This window comes from Zalophus californianus, chromosome 13 (assembly GCF_009762305.2).
Source record: "Zalophus californianus isolate mZalCal1 chromosome 13, mZalCal1.pri.v2, whole genome shotgun sequence".
In the NCBI taxonomy this organism is placed as follows: Eukaryota; Metazoa; Chordata; class Mammalia; order Carnivora; family Otariidae; genus Zalophus; species Zalophus californianus.
Window position 1 is genome coordinate 64,791,618 of NC_045607.1, and position 13,989 is coordinate 64,805,606.

The following is a 13,989-nucleotide window of genomic DNA, read 5'->3' on the forward strand; positions in this document are numbered from 1 at the left end:
TTGGGACCCTAAAGCACAGGATCCCTGGAATAATGACTACTCTCATGAGGAGGACATTGTCATGGAGGAGGAAAATGTTTTACAGTCACACCCTTTTGATTCAAACAAAGACCCAGGCCATTCATGAGCCTTGAGATAACTGAGAATAAATTCCAACAAGACAGAAAATGACTGAGGGGCTATTCTGCTAGTGAATCAGAGCTAATAAGCCGTTTAAGCAAAAGGGCCAAGAAGGGGTAACAGCTTGGGTGTTACAATGGTGGGATATTAGGGCAGATGATACGTTAGATGGGTCTCAGATGCTAAAATGTCCTCAGTCACTCAACCTGCCTTAATACAAAGGTTGTATGCCTCAGGCATGGGTGAGTGCTTAGCTAGTTTGATTAATTATATAAACTCTACCATTAAGATGACCTGGCCTAATGAAGGGGATGTTGCCTCCCCTCCTTGCACTGGACCTCTATGGAAGAACTACAAGAAATTTCATGAGAACTGAGAATGAAACATGCCATCCACACTCCGCATTTTAGAAGACCAAAGAATTATTTTCCTCCTTTGTGAAAGACCATATCTTACCCAGCCCTGGGGCATGGTATGGGACTTTAGTATCTGTCCTTGCACCGACGGGTAATCAACCCATTGCTATAGTAGCCACTATGGTGGCTGACTTACATGAAACCAAAAGAATCAGGCATGGGGGAAATAAGTTGCAAAACAGAAAAATGAAGGACCCTGCCAATAATAAAATGTCAGAAAGAGGGCCCATCAAGACCTTTAGTAAATAACTGTGGCAAGATCTAGTATTACCTGGGACCCTGAGAGGAAATATAGACAAACAATCCAATTGGGTCTTGCTAAGCCTATGGAAGGTGTTGCCTAAGGGAAAGCAGTTTACTCACTTGAAAGGAGGCTCAAAAAAGCGAGATGTATTCCTGAGAGCCCCTCTGCTAACAGAGGAATTTGGGGGATGGGTATATCTTACCATTAGAGACTAGGGGTTAAGCCAATGTTGTCATCTAGTGAGTACAATAGGGGGATGACCAGAGGCCCCATGTTGAATTAACCATTTAATTAGTTTCACACTAACAGACTGTACTAGCTCTAATAGACACTGTTGATGAATGAACACTTATCTATGGCAGCCCCTCAATATTTCAGGGAGAAATAAAAGCAATTGATGTTATGGGAAACAAATTATCAAGGTCAGACAAACTAGTTTCTACCTACAGATTGGCAAGCTCCCTCCCTGCTGTTTTCTGGTGCATATTTTCCCCATTCCTGAGTATATTTTGGGCATACATGTTTTACAGAACCTGGATCTAACTACAACTACAGGCAAATTCAGGTTGTGTATTCAAGTAGTGAAACCTGTCCTCATGGGTCATGCAAACTGGGAATCTATGCAGCTGCTGGTTCCTCTGGAGAATAATAAGCATAAAACAATATAAGTTACCTGGCATAACGAGGTTACCACCACCATTATCTAATGAGAAAAGGCAGGGGTAATCAGGCCAGCTCAAAGCCCATTCAGTAGTCTGGTTTGGCCTGTAAAGAAATCTAATGGGGCCTGGTAAGTGAAAATAGATTATAGGGAACTCAATAAAGTTACTCCACCCATCCATGCCATGGCGCCTAATATAGCCTTATTTTTAGAAAAAATCATGGCATCCATTAAGACAGATCATTATGTACTAGACTGATCTAATCCCCTTTCCAGCATTCTACTGGACTTGAATCCCAAGGCCAGGTCACCTTCACATGGAACAGGAGACAATGGACCTTCCAGGCATTGCCCCAAGTGTATCTCCATAGTCCCACAGTTTGTCACAGGATGGTAGACAGAGATTTGGAAAAATGGATATTGCCAGAGGAGATGGTGCATTATTATTACATAGATGATTTTATCTTGTGATGATATACCCTCCCTGTCTCAAGCAGCTGCATCATACAGATACATTTAAAGTCACAAAGATGGGAAGTAAATAGTGACAGGTCAATCAGTATCCTGGGCATCATCTGGGTGGGTGAGACAAAAGTAATGCCAGAGGCAGTCATTGATAAAATACAAGCCCTTCCAATCCCTGAACCAGTAAAGGAATTACAGGTTTTTGTTGGTTTATTGGATTACTGGAGACCTTTTATTCCCCATCCAGCACATTAAGACCTTTCTATGCCTTGCTTAAGAAGGGAAGTTGATGGGATTGGGGTATTAACCAACAAGAGGCTTTTTTAAAGGCAAAAATGGTAGTAAAACCAGCACAGACCCTGGGGCTATTGATGCCAGACGGGAGTTGTGAATTAGTTATGAGTTCATATCCAAAAGTGTTTGGCTCCGGCCTGTGGCAATGAAAAATGGGACATGGATCCCATTAGGATTCTGGTCTCAATTATGGAAGAGAGGAGAAACTAGGTATAGTCCCCTCAAGAAACAACTATTAGCCGGGTGCCTGGGTGGCTCAGTAGTTAAGCATCTGCCTTCGGCTCAGGTCATGATCCCAGGGTCCTGGGATCAAGCCTCGCATTGGGCTCCTTGCTCAGCAGGGAGTCTGCTTCTCCCTCTCCCACTCCTCCTGCTTGTGTTCCCTGTCTCGCTGTCTCTCTCTGTCAAATAAATAAATAAAATCTAAAAAAAAAAAAAAGAAACAACTATTAGCTATTTATCTTGCACTGCAACAGACAGAAGGACTGACAGCCACATGCCTGTGACAGTATGGATTTCCCTGTCAGTAGGAGTACAGGTTAACTACATGTTTAGCAAACCTAAGAGTGCCTGTGCCCAGGTAAGCACCTTTCAGAAATGCCACACTTCCCTATAACAGAGGAGCACTTACAATACCAGCCTGCTGTCTCATGAACTGCACTCGTTACTAGGACTGGTCACTTAGGTTGACCCAGCCAGCTTTCAAAGTCATTGACATTGTGCCTCCCCTCCCCCAAGGACAGGAAGGGGTAGGCTCACCTCCAGTGAACAACACATGGTGCACTTATGGCAGTTGCAAAGGAAAGCCCCTACTTGGCTTTCCTCTACTGTTCTGGATTCTGATGTACTTTGGTTTGAAGAAGGAACCCAAAGTGGTCCAGTGCACAGACTGAGAGTGGTATGGATTGTGCTAATGCATGAACCCATGCTCATTGATGTGGCCACTGACAACTGGGCAGAGTGGAATGGATGCCACAATGGCACAGAAAAATCTGGGCTGTATTAAATAGACTCTTGTGGGGAGCAGAACTATGGACAGATAATTGGGAAATATGTACTAAACTCAATGCAGCTGTCCAAGTATGGCATGTGTGTGCATACTCCCCATCCATACTGCCAGGCAATCATGAAGCAGACATTCTAGCCCAAGCACAAGCCCTTTTGCTGGAGGAAATGCTGACCCTTCTGATGTAGCAGAATGGGTGCACGATAAATTGGGACACTGAGGTCCCAAAACTACTTGGGAAATAGTAAAGAGATTACATTTGCCTTTAAAATATTCCGATCTATGAGCTGCTGACAAGGAGTGCCCCCAGTACCACCTAGGTGATGACTTTTGCGCCATACCTTGAGGCATATTAGACAGACTACATGCCCTACTTCTTGCTGGCAAATGGATTACATAGGTCCTCTGCTGACATCAGAAGGGCACAAGTATTTGTCAATTTCTTAGGACTTGTACAAGCAAGTATAAGGACTTAACAAAACTACAGAATATGTAGGGAATGTGGACTCAGATAGATAGTGATCAAGGAACACATTTTACCAGGCATGAGGTCCAAGAATGGGCAGAGGCCCAGGATATATTATAGACTTTCCACGTGCCATCCAATCCCACTGCTCAAGGCCTAATTGAGAGGGTGAGTGGACTAGTAAAAAGCACATGAAAGACTTTGTTACCGGAAGCCTCCCTCACTGAACATCTGGAAGACTAACAGAGGCCACAGCAGGACAGACACCATTCCCACAGCAGGACAGACATCAGCATATGAAGACCTAACCAATAACACCCCCCCAGCTTGGGTGTTAGGGGAGCAGGTATTATCAGGAGGTCTGAGGCCTACCAGGCTGGAGGAGGGACTCATTTTGTGTTTGCTACAAGACCTCCCATCGGGTGAGGCTTTAGTTCATTGGAAATTGGTTTGAAGTCCACCCTTTGACCCCCCCTCCCCCACTCCCCATGGCTTGGTGTCCTAATCCCTTGGGGCCAAGGGCTCAAATCCAGTATTGTTATTAACCCCTCATTCTATATTGGTCAGGGCCCAACACACAGGCAAATATCTGCTTCTGCCCCCTGATGCTGGGTACCGAGGTAGAGCTGTTACTGTGTGTGCCAACTGAGGTACCTCTGTACAATATAGACACACCTCTGATAGTATTAAGGGGCAAAATATATGGTATCATCCCCCAGGGAAAATACATAAGCCAAGGGCACTGGCTCCAGGGGACCAAACTGCTACTTGGTTACTAAATGAAGATTTGCCATATCTATTGTCTGTGTAACATTTGTCTTATTGCCCCTAGCCTCGCAATTGCTGGTGTTCTTTTCTGTTGCAGCAGGAAATGTCTTCCTGTCATGGGCCACAACTTACATTAAAATTCACAATCACCCTGACTGTTGGGTCTGGGGAAATGACCTTTTTACTCAGTCACTGGGAAACCATAGTTCTATTTTTCCTTTGGTCTCACAGGTATACGAATGTTGCCGCTGTGGCATAGGGATGCAAGTCACCTCTTGATATCTGGCTCTAGGGTCATCACAGAAGAATGGCATGTAAAGATTGTACAGGCCATAAAGATGTTGGGGTGGAGTATAGGAGTTCTGACAACACTGACTCCATTTTCGGCCTTCCATCTTGCTCATGTCCACACAATGATCTCCATCTGGGCTTGGAGGTTCCAGGGCCCTGGGAGGTTAATGTATGCCCTGACCAGAATGGAGGAAGGTTTGTGCTGATCCTCCCTAAAGTTGTTTAGATTATTAGTAGAGATAACATAGTTTCTTCCCCTCCCCCCACCATCTACACACAGATGTTCATCATGAGATCTGTTAAATGTTATACTCTTTGACCTCACTACAAGCGACCTCTGCACATCCCCTCACTCTATAAAATCTGGGGCTTAAGGTCCAGACTTTGCAGAGAAGAGCTGCACAGTGCCTAGATGGTCATCTGCCTGATCTTCCCATCAGTAATTTACCCTGAATAAAACTGTGTAAATGCTATGGAGTGGTTTACTTCATTTTTTGGTCCCAAAGTGCTTTCTCAGTTTGAAGGATATTTTACTGTCTTTCCTCCACCTTCTAACAGTAGACGACCTTTTGGTCCGTATTTCAACCTACCAACCAAAAGACTAGAGACTTTTCTAACCCCCTAGCTACAATTTTGAATTCAGAATCTCTGCTTTGGTTACATATCAATACATTTAGTCTGATCTAATTTTGTGTTTCTTCTGCTATTACCCCACACCCTTAATATCCATTCCTACTCATATTTTCCATATTTATGTTGGAATAAATTGGAAAAATCAGGCAGTTCTTTTGGAATATAGTGTACCACCTCATGGGTCACAATTTGTACCTCACTTTTCATAAATAGACTTGTCTAGTTATAGGTTTAGAGGCAAAGGTTAGTAGGGCCAGATCCTGAGGAGAATCAGCAATGCCTAACAAGGAAACTATATCTGGGGAGGCCATTACAGGGGATGGTGTTGCCTGCATTTCTCAGCAAAGCAGGGTTAACCTCAGATTAACCTGCTCTCCCAGCAAAGAAGACCAAGCAGAATTTAGGGGTTCAAAATCCCCAGATTCATTAGGATGTGCCCATATACCCCTATTCCAAATTTCAGGACTTTCTTTCCCAATCAGTGCCCTCATTTTAATAGCTTGTATCCTTTGAGATTGGGAATTTGATTTGCATTTTAATTCAGCCACTTGCAGGGATGAGACTTTGGGTTTGGTTTTATCTTACCTCTATAGCTAAATCTTAGCTCTATGGCTGTAGGTGGTTAAGAAATTCTTTCAGAGCAGATGCAGAAAATTTCAGGTCATTTATGCAGCACTTGACCCAAGAATTTGAAGCCCTGAGCTCCTCCTTTCCTTTTCCCACTTTGTCTAGTGCAAAATATCTTTTACATATATCTATTGCCACATCATGCCAAGGACTGTCTTTATCACTGGAAGTGAGTCATTAGTGCCCTTAAATCTAATCAGATTAGAGAATCAAATTCCAGAAATCAATTGAAAAAACTCATTCTTAAAATCTTTTTTCCTCTAGAACCACTGTCAGTAACAAAATCTGCCTTTTGAGGAATTGGTTTATGCAGTTGTGGGGCTGGAAAGTTCAAAATGTGTAGGGCAAACTGGCAGGCTGGAAATTCAGGCAGAATTCCTTCTCCAGGATACCTCAGTTTTTGCTTTTTAAGGCCTTCAACTGATCAGATGAGACGTACCCACATTATGATGTACACGCGGCTTTACTCAAAGTCAACTGATTATATATACTCAGTACATGTACAAAATACCTTCACAGCAACATCTAAATCAGTGTTTGGCCAAACCACTGAGCACCATAGCTTAACCAAGTTGACACATAACATTTAACCATCACAGGAATTTTCTCCTTGATTCTTTTTTTTTTTTTTTGGTTCCCAAGTTTTATTTAAGAACTCATACAAAATATTCCAGATAAATGAGTTTTAATCCTCATCTTCCTCCTCTTCCTCGTCTTGGTTAATCTGGAAGTAAGGCGACTCCTAACTCTCTTTGCTGCTAGCAACTACACTCAACCAGTCACGGAGATTATTCTTCAAATATTTTTTGGTGTGATATTTCAAATACCTTTTGGAAAAATGCACCTCAGAAGTTACAGTGATCTTGCTTTTGCTCCTTTCAATTGTTACAACCCCTCCACTGAGATTCCCAGTTTTTCCATTCACTTTGATTCTCTCTTGAAGAAACCGCTCAAAATTGGCAGCATCCATGATTCCATCTTCTACAAGGTGGGTGCAGTCAAGGGTAAACTTCAGAACTTGCCTCTTTTTTTTGCCCCCCTTCGCCACAAGCTTTTTCACAGGCGCCATAGCGGCAGCAGAGGCAGAAAAAAAGTTCCTCCACCCCATTACCCCTTCTTAACCTTTCACTTGGTCCTTTTCTTGCTGTCATCCATACCTTATACCCCTCAACACACACACACACACACACACACACACGAGTTTCACATTTAAAATAGTTCTTACTCTTTTTATTATTCTAACATTTCAATATGGCCCCAGTAAGCTCTTGCTGTTATTTAGTTAATTCTGAGTGAAGGTGTTTTTTCTTAAATGTCTTTTATGGACTGTAGTTCTCCCTGCCCTATCATTTTTAATAGGAAGCATCTTCAGAATTTCATGCAGGAGCCACCTAGTCACCAAACATTCCATGATCCAGAGTTTATGTCTCCAATCTGAAACTGCTTCCCAAAACAATAACTAGAACAATAATATAATACATAGCATTTATGGAAAATTACAAAGTACTTCGTGTTACATAATTTCATCTGATACAAAACAGACTCCAACAAAACTCAGGATTAGGGTCTTAGAGTCTCCCGTTTTATAACTATGAGTTGGAATTTGCCACTTCTGTCAGGATAAGGAAGCTCAAAGTTTTTTTTCCTTGCTTTGTTTATTTTCTTTTCTGCTCATCCCTTGGTAAAGAAATGGCTAAGTACAATTCCTCAAGCAGATTTCTTATTTAAGCACTCTTTAAAACCAGGCTTGGGAGAAGGTGTCACTGGGCCCTGTCTGGGTCACATGCCTTCATCAAGGTATGGAGGGTGGTCCACCCAAGTAAACCAAATGGATTGCTATTGGAAGAGCAATACTTCCACAGGAAAACCAGGGCATCATCACTAGGTAGGCATATGCCAAGGATAGAAAGTGTATACTCTGAATAAAAGAATCAATGTTGAAAAGAAAAAAAGAGAAAAGGATTTCCAAACCCTAGACAGATTGAATCTAATAGAATGAAATTTATTGTGCATAAACATAAAGCTCTATGTTGAGATTAAATATTGTATATGTGTTAAATTTTAAGAATATGTGTATATATAACAATTATAGGATGAAGGAGAAATGATTTAATAGTACCATTAGAATATATTAATTTATTGGTACCAATAATTTTGATATGACTAAGAACATGATTTGGGTACCCCCAAAGTTTGCAATAATGGAATTTAAGGGTAGGATAAAGATGAAGATAGTGATGGTAATGTCTACTTCATGATGTCATGTCTAGAATATTGTGTTCAGAGCTGGCAGCCACATTATAAGAAGGGTTATGGTAATCATCCAGAGAAGGATGAGTATCTAGCTAGGAATGGTATGTTTTGGGTGAAGGGAAGTGCTTCTTGCTGTGAAGGTGTAACTCAGAAAGAAGACTATAAAGTGGATTACATAGAATTCCTGCTTTAAATAAGAAGGTTGATGTCTTCAAATTGGCTGACCAGGTATGCCTTGTGGGCCCCTGCAAAGCCCCATGGCTGCACTCAGGAACCACAAGTTAGCTGCAAACTTTGAGTGACTTTCTGGACCAGTCTTAGAAAGGCCTCTTGAGGATCACAAGCTTCTGGGATTTCTAGTACCACATGATTTTTTGGACAGCAACAATCCTGGACAAGAAATGAAGCATCTATGGCCCCCAGGGATTTCAGGGGATCTGGGGGTCATAGCAGTTTGTTTTGCTAGTGGGTTCCATGCATCACTGAGGCTGTCAAGCAGTGCTTCCCCCACACAAGTCTTTTCTGCATGGTCTCTGAGAGCAAAAAGTGGACTCAGCACCTAGAGGAAGGCAAGGCAGCTGCACCGCAGACACAGGGTATGACGGTTTAAGCTCTGGACCACACCCAAGCATGTGTTCTGTAAACTTAAGCACCTCCACACCTGCTCAATAGAGGTGTACTAAAAGAAGGAGTGTGCTAACGATATTTCTAACAAATATACTGCCTATTTGTTTTCATATTATCCAATCTATTTTGCTTGGGGAAAAAAATGAATACAATTTTTTAAAATTTATTTCTACTAGTTCAATCAATTGCTGAGGATGGGTGTTGAAGGCCCCAACAATAATTATGAATTTATGTTTCTCCTTTCAGCTCTGTAGGGTTCACTTCATGTATTTTGAGGTTGTGTTGTTGGTGTGTACACATTTGGGTCTATTATGTCTTCCTGAATTGATCCTCTTATCATTATGTAATGCCCCTCTCTGTTTCCAGTAATAATCTTTACTCTGAAGTCACTTTATCTGATATTGATAGAACCCCTCCTGTTTAAATGAATGTTTTTATCCTTTTACTTCCAATACACCTATGTCCTTGTATTTGAAGTGAGTTTCTTGTAAAACAGCATATTGTTGGATCAGGTTGGTTTGTTAATCCACTTTGCCCATCTTTTTTTTTTAAATCCAGTATAATTATACAGTGTTATAATAGTTTCAGGTGTATAATATGGTGATTCAACAATTCTGTACATTACTCAGTGCTCATCGAGAAAGGTGTACTCTTAAACCCTTCTCCTATTTCACCCTTCCCCCCACTCACCTCCTGTCTGATAGTCATCAGCTTGTTCTCAATAGTTACAAATCTGTTTTCTGGTTTGTCTCTTTTTTCTTTGTTTGCTGTTTCTTAAATTCCACATATGAAAGAAATCATATGGTATTGTCTTTTTCTGACTGACTTAATTCACTTAGCATTATACTTTCTAGATCCACCCATGTTGTTGCAAATGACAAAATTTCATTCTTTTTCATGGCTGAATAATATTCCATTGTGTGTGTGTGTGCGTCTATGAGAGAGAGACACACACACATCTTTTTATCCATTCAACAGTCAATGCACACTTGGGCTGCTTCCATATCTTGGCTATTGTAAATAATGCTGCAATAAACATAGGAGTGTATGTATCTTTTCAAATTAGTATTTTTGTATTCTTTGGGTAAATACCCAGTGGAATTATTCGGTCATAGGGTAGCTCTATTTTTAATTTTTTGAGGAACCTCCATAATGTTTCCACAGTGGCTGCACCAGTTTCCATTCCCACCAATAGTGCATAAGGATACCTTTTTCCTCCATATCTTCACCAATACTTGTTATTTCTTGTGTTTTGATTTTAGCCATTCTGACAGGTGTGAGGTGGTATCTTATGGTTTTGATTAGCATTTCCCCAATAATGAGAGATGTTGAGCATCTTTTCATGTGTCTATTGACCATCTGGATGTCTTTTTGGAGCAATGCCTATTCGTGTCTTCTCTCTATTTTTAAATTGGATTATTTGGGTTTTTTGGTGTTGAGCTGTTTAAGTTTTTTATATATTTTGGATATAACTCTATATGGGATATGTCATTTGCAAGTCTTTTCTCCCATTCAAAAGTTTTCTTTTAGTTTTGTTGATTTTTTCCTTCATTGTGCAGGTTTTTGTTTTGATGTAGTCCTAATAGTTTATATTTGCTTTTATTTCCCTTGCCGCAGGAGACATATCTAGAAATATGTTGTTACTGCCAATGTCAAAGAAATTACTGCCTCTGCTCTCTTCTCAGATTTTTATGGTTTCATGTCTCACAGTTAGGTCCTTATCCATTTTGAGTTTATTTTTGTGTACAGTGTAAGAAAGTGGTTCAGTTTCATTTTTTGCATGTAGCTGTACAGTTTTCCCAACGCTATTTGTTGAAGAGACTGTCTTTTCCCATTGCATATTCTTGTCTCCTTTGTTGAAGATTAATTCACCATACCATATAATTACAGGTTTATTTCTGGGCTCTCTATTCTGTTCTATTGATCTACGTCTGTTTTTGTGCCAGTATCATACTGTTTTGATTACTACAGCTTTGTAGTATTGTTACCCGGTGGTAGATTGTGGAATTCCTTGGTTCTTATATTCTTGAAGGAAAGAATTTCAGTCAAGAGACCTGATAGAGAGTGAAAGTTGCAAAGGTTTTTATTTAACAAAAAGTGACAAAAGGGACAGAGGAGTGGGCTGACCTGAGGATGGTGGCCACATACTGAGTTTCTCATTGCATTCTTTTATAGGGGGTTATTTGGTCTCTGTCCTCCCATCTTGTTATTGTTACTCCACACTTGGACCCACCTTGGTTTCCTCCCCTCAAACCTCTTAGGCAAATCTGTGCTAGTCAGCTCCCCATGAATGCCTAAGCACAACCCATTGGGGAGGCCCATTGCAATGCAAATGGTATTATAATGATATTGTAATAGCTTTAGGGTTACTAGTGAACAAGGTCTTTCTTTTTTTTTTTAAGATTTTATTTATTTATTTGAGAGAGAGAATGAGAGAGAGAGAGAGAGCATAGGGGGGAGGGTCAGAGTGAGAAGCAGGCTCCCTGCCAAGCAGAGAGCCCAATGCAGGACTCGATCCCAGGACTCCAGGATCATGACCTGAGCCAAAGGCAGTCGCCCAACCAACTGAGCCACCCAGGCGCCTGAACAAGGTCTTTCTTAAGTGCATATGCTCCAAAGTTGGGGAAGTCCCTGTAGCCCATATCTTCTGCTTATCAGTCTGTGCTAAATTGGCAGAAGTGTTGATCTAAGGGAGATGGGGCAATCTCTGGCACAGACTGGGTGGTCCCTGACAGTTGTCCATCTGTCATTCTTCTGTTTTCCCTCCTGCTCATGTCTATCTAACTGCCTACTCTAACAGTATAACTTGAAATCTAGGATTTTGATATCTCCAGTTTTGTTCTTTTTCAAGATTGCTTTGGCTATTTGGGGTCTTTTGTGGTTCCATACAAATTTTAGGATTATTTGTTCTTGTTCTGTGAAAAATGCTGTCAGTATTTTGATAAGGATTGCCATAAATCTGTAGATGGATTGAGTACCATGGACATTTTAACAATATTTGTTCCTACAATCCATGAGCATGTAATATCTTTCCACTTGTTTGTGTCGTCTTCAGTTTTCTTCATAAATGTTTTCTATTTTCAGAGTAGAGGTAGTAGAGGCCTTTCACCTTGGTTAAGTTTATTCCTAGGTATTTTACTCTTTCTGATGCAACTGTAAATGGAATTGTTTTCTTAACTTCTCTTTATGCTACTTCATTATTACTGTATAGAAATGTAATAGATTTTTGTATATTGATTTTGTGCCCTGAGACCTTACTAAATTCATCTATCAGTGCTAGTAGTTTTTTGGTGAAATCTTTAGAGTTTTTGATATATGTCATCTGCAAATAGTGAAAGTTTTACTTCTTTACCAATTTGGATGCCTTTTATTTCTTTTTCTTGTTTGCTGTGGCTAGGGCTTTAAGTACTATGTTGAATAAAAGTGGTGAGAGTGGACATTCTTGTCTTGTTCTTGACCTTAGGGGAAGAGCTCTCAGTTTTTCACTATTGAGCAGGATGTTCACTGTGGGTTTTTTTTATATGTGACTTTTATTATGTTGAGGTGTGTTCCCTCAAAACCTACTTTGTTGAGGGTTTTTGTGATGAATGGATGTTGTATTTTGTCAAATATTTTTTCTACATTTTGAAATGATCATATGGTTTTCATTCTTTCTCTTATTGATGTGATGTATCATGTTAACTGATTGCAAATATTGAACCACCCTTGCATTTGGGGACTAAATCCCACTTGATCATGGTGAATGATTTTTTAATGTATTGTTGGATTCAGTTTGCTAATATTTTGTTGAATATTTTTGTATCTATGTTCATCAGAGATATTGGCCTGTAGTCTTCTTTTTTCATAGTGTCTTTATTGGGTTTTGGTATCTAGGTAATGCTGGTCTCAAAGAATGACTTTAGAAGTTTTCCTTCCTCTTCTATTTTTTTGGAATAGTTTGAGAAAAATAGGTATTAACTCTTCTTTAAATGTGTGGTAGGACTCACCTGTGAAGCTGTATGGGCCTAGACTTTTGTTTATTGGGAGTTTTTAAATTGCTGGTAATAGGTCTGTTCAAATTTTCTATTTCTTCCTGTCAGATCCATCTAGTCCAATGTGTCATTGAAAGCCACTATTGCCTCATTGATTTTCTGTTTAGATGATCTAATAATTGGTGTAAGTGGGTGTTAAAGTCCCTTACTATTATTATTGTATTACTATTGATTACTTACTTTATGTTTGTTATTAATTGCTTTATATATTTGGGTGCTTCCAATATTGGGAGCATAAATTGGTTGCGTAAATATTTACAATTATATTTCCTTGTTGGATTGTTCCCATTATGATTGTAGTGTCCTTCTGTGTCTCTTGTTACAGTTTTTGTTTAAGTCTATTTTGTCTGGTACAAGTATTGCTACCCAGGCTTTCTTTTGACATCCATTTGCATAATAAATGTTTCTCCATCCCTTCACTTTCAATTTCATGCATGTCTTTCAGTCTGAAATGAGTCTCTTGTAGGCAGTACATAGATAGGTCTTCTTTTTTATCCATTCTGACACCCTATATATTTTGATTGGAGCATTTAGCCCATTTACACTCAAAGTAATTAGTGATAGGCATGTACTTATTGACATTTTTTTGCTTGTTTTATGGTTGTTTTTGTAGTTCTTCTCTTGCCCTCTTCTCCCACTACTTGCTGGCTTTCTTTAGTGATATGCTGGGATTCCTTGCTTTTTTTTTTTCATGTCTATTACTGGTTGTAGAATTGTGGTTTTCATTATGTTTGTATATAACATTTTCTGCATATAACAGTCTATATTAAGTTGATGGTCATTTAAGTTCAAACCTATAATTTAATTCTCTCCCCCCTCACACACATTTTAAGTATTTTGTAATATACTTACATCATTTTATTTTGTGGGTCCCTTGACTGGTTTTTATAAATATACTTATTTTTACTGCTTTTGTCCTTCCTACTTTCTTACTGTTGCGTATGGTCCTCCCTTTCCACTCATAGAGTTTCTTTTAACATTTCTTGTAGGACTGGCTCAGTGGTTATGAATACCTTTAACTTTTGTTTCTCTGGGAAAGTCTTTATCGCTCCTCCTTTTCTAAATGGTAGCCTTGATGGGTAGAATA

The 13,989-nt window shown here is 39.9% G+C and overlaps 1 protein-coding gene across 1 annotated transcript; it reads right to left on the reverse strand.

Annotated features, from left to right (window-relative positions):
- Window positions 1-6,733: 6,733 nt before the first annotated feature.
- Window positions 6,734-7,060, reverse strand: LOC113934944 (60S ribosomal protein L22-like). The gene has a single exon (XM_035723776.1). It carries the CDS (start codon window positions 7,058-7,060, stop codon window positions 6,734-6,736), a length of 327 nt encoding a protein of 108 aa, XP_035579669.1.
- Between the last annotated feature and the right edge of the window lie 6,929 nt (window positions 7,061-13,989).

Bases quoted from the DNA above. Each gene is read 5' to 3' on its own strand.
- LOC113934944 (XM_035723776.1), bottom strand. From the start codon at position 7,060: ATGGCGCCTGTGAAAAAGCTTGTGGCGAAGGGGGGCAAAAAAAAGAGG.